The sequence below is a fragment of the Sinocyclocheilus anshuiensis genome, unplaced genomic scaffold (assembly GCF_001515605.1).
Source record: "Sinocyclocheilus anshuiensis isolate Anshui unplaced genomic scaffold, SAMN03320099.WGS_v1.1 scaffold444, whole genome shotgun sequence".
NCBI lineage: Eukaryota > Metazoa > Chordata > Actinopteri > Cypriniformes > Cyprinidae > Sinocyclocheilus > Sinocyclocheilus anshuiensis.
In genome coordinates, this window is record NW_015555739.1 from 1 (window position 1) to 5,165 (window position 5,165).

Here is a 5,165-nt window from a genome sequence, read left to right on the forward strand (position 1 = left end):
ACAATAGTGCATTTATGAAATGACATTAACCAAGATTAATAAATGTTGTAAAATATTGCTCATTGCTTCATGACTGCTAGATCGTGGCCAATGACTATACTACAGCGGTGAAAAAAACCCATATGCAAATAGAAAAAGCACCAGCAAATTAAGAGAACATCTTCATCAGTTTGACAGCACATGTCAAGCCAAGACACCAGCTGAAATCTATCAGTAATTAAAAAGCAATCCTGCCCTCGTCAGTGGAAATGAATATTAGCTTCAGTGCCAACACCTACAGTACCAGGATGATGAAGATGAAACAAGGCTGGGCAATGATCCCAAACACGGCCAAGGAAACTCTCGATTGGTTTCAGAGAAAGAAAATAAAGCTGCTAGAACGGCCAGCCAATCACCTGACTGGAATCCAATAGAAAATAAGAACTAAAGGTCAGAGTTCAAGATTTGAAGACTGTTTGTGTGGAAGAATGGGCCAAAATCACACCTGAGCAATGCATGCCACTAGTTTCTCCAGACAGCTGTCATTACCAACAAAGGCTTTTGTACGAAGTATTAAATACATTTCAGTAATTCAATACTTCCCTGTGTCATTCCATTCCATTTTATTTTTTAAAAATGTTTTTGTTTTTTCATTTGCAGTGCGTTGAGCTCTCTCGGCCACCGTACTATACTGTTAATGTGATAAATAATGTTATGAACAACCAGATTTAACCAAATCTGTTTGCCTACATGTAGAGAATGGATTTATTAACATATTTGTTGTAAATGCTGTTCCTGTAATTATTTGAGTTAAATACATCAATGTTTTTCCAGTGTGTCATCAGTTTGTAATAACAGTTTGTACTTTCCCCACCGTATTGTAATCGCAAAACCTTTCAAGAACAAGTCAGGCCACACCTTCCTATCATTAATTATGACATTCAGTTAGACTCATTCTAGCAAATCAGTTTCTCAATGTTCCCATTTAAAAGCACTGTCTTTGTTTTACAACCTGACAGATGAGCCAAGTCATAAGAGTGATATCATAAAAATTATATGTAACCAGAATACATCTTTAATACATTTACAATAGAGTCTGAGCAGGACCTGGTTATATATAGCTTCCAAATTAACAAATTATAGCTAAACTAAACTTTTAAAAATAAATGTTGCAAAAGTTTTTTTTTTTTTTTGCAGTGATTCCATAGAAGAACAATTTTTAGTTCCTTTTCAGTGAACAGTTGTTGTTAAATAAACCTTTTTTTCTTAGTGTGAAGAACATTTCAATATTCTAAAGGACCTTTTCCACTATAAAGAACATTTTGTGCAGCTGAAAGATTCCATGGATGTTAATCTAAATGACAAAATCTTAAGTTAGAATGTTAAAAAACAAGAATCCATCTCACTGAGAGTTATATCTGAATCGAAAATGTCCTTATTTAAATGTTAACTGAATTTGTGTTTATGGACACTGACCGAATCTGACTGGGGTTGATGGTTATAAGATCCGTCTTCAGCCCAACATCACTGTCATTAATTGTCGCCAAATTAAACCTGAAAGAGAGAGAAAACTTCGTGTTAACTGTCACGGTTCAGCTACTGTGAAGGAGCGAGGAACGAGGGAATTACAATAATAGCAGTCTTTAATCTTCCAAATCACTGGGAACACAGAACAGGCAGGAAACACACACACACACGTAGCACATGGAGTAGACGTTTAAGATCCGACAAGGAAACATGGGGCAGACTACACTATAAATACTACACTTAGCGAGGGAATTAGGGAAACACACCTGGGAGAAATGAAACACAATTGGAACAGGAAGGGAACCAAATATGGGCATGTCACACACGAGGGAAAACTAGGTCACGGAGCACATGGGGAGCAAAACAAACACACTGACAGTCCATATTCCTGACATTAACATGAAGGATGCATGATTACACTTGGAAGTGTTGAGGGAGCAAAGCATGATGGGATGTGTTTACCGTATGACGAAGTCTGCGCTGTCGATCTCACGTCCACAGCTGCTGTTCTTCAGAATCCCACCACTGCCAACCACAGCACACCGACCCAGACGACGACCGCTCCAGGGGAAATCCTGCACACACACCACACACACACACACACACATAAATATATATACATACACACATAAATATATACACACACAAATATATACACACACATAAATACACACACACACACACACACACATAAATACACACACACAAATATATACACACACATAAATACACACACACACACAGATAAATACACACACACACAAAAAGGCACGCACACACACATCTATATAAATATAAATACACACACACACACACACATCTATATAAATATAAATACACACACACACACACACACTGTGTAATTTTTTATTTATTTTTGCAAACATAGAGATTGTGAGTCCACAGTCTGCTGTGACAGGAAGAAGTACAGTGGACACAGGAAATGTAGCAGAACAACTACACAAAAATGAGAAGAGCAGCCAAAATGAAAATGGTGAACAGTCAATTGAGCAGCACTCACACTCACACGTCTACATAAATACACACATTTGTTCTTTTTATTTGCTTTTGTTTTTCGTTTTTTTTTTTAACATCAATATGGTACTGTTTAATGATAAATTTAAATCAAGTTAGATAAAAAGAAATCTAAAAGTAATCTAAAAAAAGTAGTCAGCAGTGCATTAATACCTAAAATGAGTAACCTGGATTACGATACTAACTACAGTTTTTATTATGTAATCTGTAATCACTAATGGACTACAATCCACCCAGCTCAATGTCCACATATTTGCATTGCTTTGAATGTTCTGAATGTAGATCGCATGTCACGATTGTTCAATTATATACAATGCCTGCACGCTACTGGTCAAACTACTTTTCATTCACTACCTTCAGCAAGTATGAAAACAAAGGCAAAACCCAGACATCCCAACCCAGACCGAGACACATCCAAGAAAAAGACAATGTATAGTCAGCCTACATACAGACTTTGTACACTCTCAGAAATAAAGGTAAAAAAGCTGTCACTGGGGTGGTACCTTTTCAAAAGGTACACTTTTGTATATTAGGTTTTAATATGCACACTTTAAGTACTAATATGTTCCTTTAAGGTACCAAAATAGACCCTTTAGGTACAAACATGTTCCTTTTGAAAAGGTACCACCCCAGTGACAGCTTTTTGACCTTTATTTCTGAGAGCGTAGGGCTTGACTGGTTTGACAGGTTGTGTCACATTCAGAGGACAAATCTGGCCCCAAACTATAGCAGAAACATGCTTAAAGAGTCAATGAGTTGTAAAAGTGTGATTGTCTGACACAGACACACCTCAGGCAGCATGCTGTGAATGACTGCATTCATTTTGTATGTTTTTATTTTGCTGGTCTCATACGGGATGGTCTGATTGACAGCTGTGTTGCGTTTGGTGAGGAATAACGATCCTGTGGCGTTGCAGCATAACTGCAGCCTCATTCTGCCAAAAACACACAAAGAAAAAGTTTATCAGCATTCAGTAGCTTTATAAGCATCATCTCTGTAAAAAAATAACCACCTCAGTATTCAAAGATGTATTGTTTTTAACAGCTTGTCTCATTAAACACCCCGACTCTGAACGACAATGACAAGTTTTCTGAAAAGTCGTGAAAATTAATCTAAAACATCACTGTAAATCAGACACACACATACACAACTGATAAATCATCAGTGTTGGGGAGTAACTAGTTACATGTAACAGCGTTACATAATTTAATTACAAAATAAATGTAACTGTAATCAGTTACAGTTACTAAGAAAAAATGTGTAATTAAATTACAGTTACTTATGAAAATGTTAATAATTACAAAGGGGATTACATTTGAATATTTACAAACACATCCACATATATAGATTTAATTGATTTTTTCCCCAAATTGCACTGACTACTCTGAGACATACGGCCCTATAATGTCCGCGATGCGGAAAACACAGACTGGTTTGTAGAATCCAGTCATAAAAACGGAATTCCTATAGCCTAACGCGGACGGAATATGCCACATTTTGGACGAATAAATCAAAAGTAGGTCAGTACACTTGAATCAAAACGCGATATGGACTAGTGTCTGAGAATATTAAGCCGCAAAAAGACAATATATGAATCCTGCACGTTCTGCGTGTCTGTGGAAATCAGGCGCGGACTGGCCATCGGGAGAACCGGGACTATTCCCAGTGGCCTGGCAGCCGATTTGACCCGCTTTTTAATATTATTATTGTATAATTGCCTGCCGAATGTACTAAAGCGATTATTTCCGAATTCGCCATTCGATAATTAAATCTCTATATTACATTTCCAAAGTAACCTTCCCAACACTGTAAATCAGCACACATTAATTTCATGCTCATTGTAAAGAAAAGTCTGCAGCGTTACGCATCACGGATAAATTAAATATAGCAAAATGCATTACTAAATTTTGAGAACACAATTCCTACGGTGGCCGAGAAGTGCAAAACAAATGACAATTCTGAAAACAAAATAACAAATTACAAACACAAATGAAAATCTAAAAAACAAAATAAATCAGAAAACACGAAAACATTATAACAAGTCAGAAAACACAAAGACAAATCAGACAAACCTGATTTTGGGGGTTCCTGTCTGACTAATTTGATTGTTCGCTTTTAATTTAAACCGCGAGTGCAGCACGTTAGCATTCGTTAGCTTGTCATTCGCATTTCTATACCGTTTTACCGTTTTCTTTTTTCTCTCGCTTCGATTCTTTTCTCTGTCGCTCCGTTTTTTCACAAGTTCATCAAACAACTGTGGTAAGTCAGAATCATTCATCAATCACGGTGAGTAATGGCTTCTTCTCCTGCTATTGTTGTTTGCACCACTTGCCACATGTATAGTTTATCTCTCTCTGTCGGTGACGAGGGATTCACATGTGATAAATGCAGGGAAATAGTTAGGCTGACAGAGAAGATTTCAGAATTAGAGACACGCATCCAAACTTTAATTGAGGACAGTAAGAATGTGAGGGCTCTAGATACGGCTTTGGATGCGACTAGCTCAGGGAGTCCTGTACATTGTTAGGTTCTGGTAACAGAGCCTCCACAGCAGGGCAACTGGGTGACTGTGAGGCGGCATAGTCGCGGGTCAAAACACCGCTCTACCGTTCCGATCAAAACAT

General features: G+C 37.4%; 1 protein-coding gene across 1 annotated transcript in view; it reads right to left on the reverse strand.

Annotated features, from left to right (window-relative positions):
- Positions 1 to 1,306: 1,306 nt before the first annotated feature.
- LOC107673166 (alpha-2,8-sialyltransferase 8E-like) overlaps positions 1,307 to 5,165 on the reverse strand; it is a gene marked incomplete at its 3' end in the record, with an annotated part of 12,204 nt that continues 8,345 nt past the window's right edge. The window contains exons 4-7 of the mRNA XM_016466663.1: positions 3,331 to 3,475; positions 1,969 to 2,081; positions 1,456 to 1,533; positions 1,307 to 1,333 (exon numbers count right to left, since the gene is read on the reverse strand). Of these exons, the coding sequence (XP_016322149.1) occupies positions 1,307 to 1,333; positions 1,456 to 1,533; positions 1,969 to 2,081; positions 3,331 to 3,475 (363 nt within the window). The remainder of the gene's footprint in view (positions 1,334 to 1,455; positions 1,534 to 1,968; positions 2,082 to 3,330; positions 3,476 to 5,165) is intronic.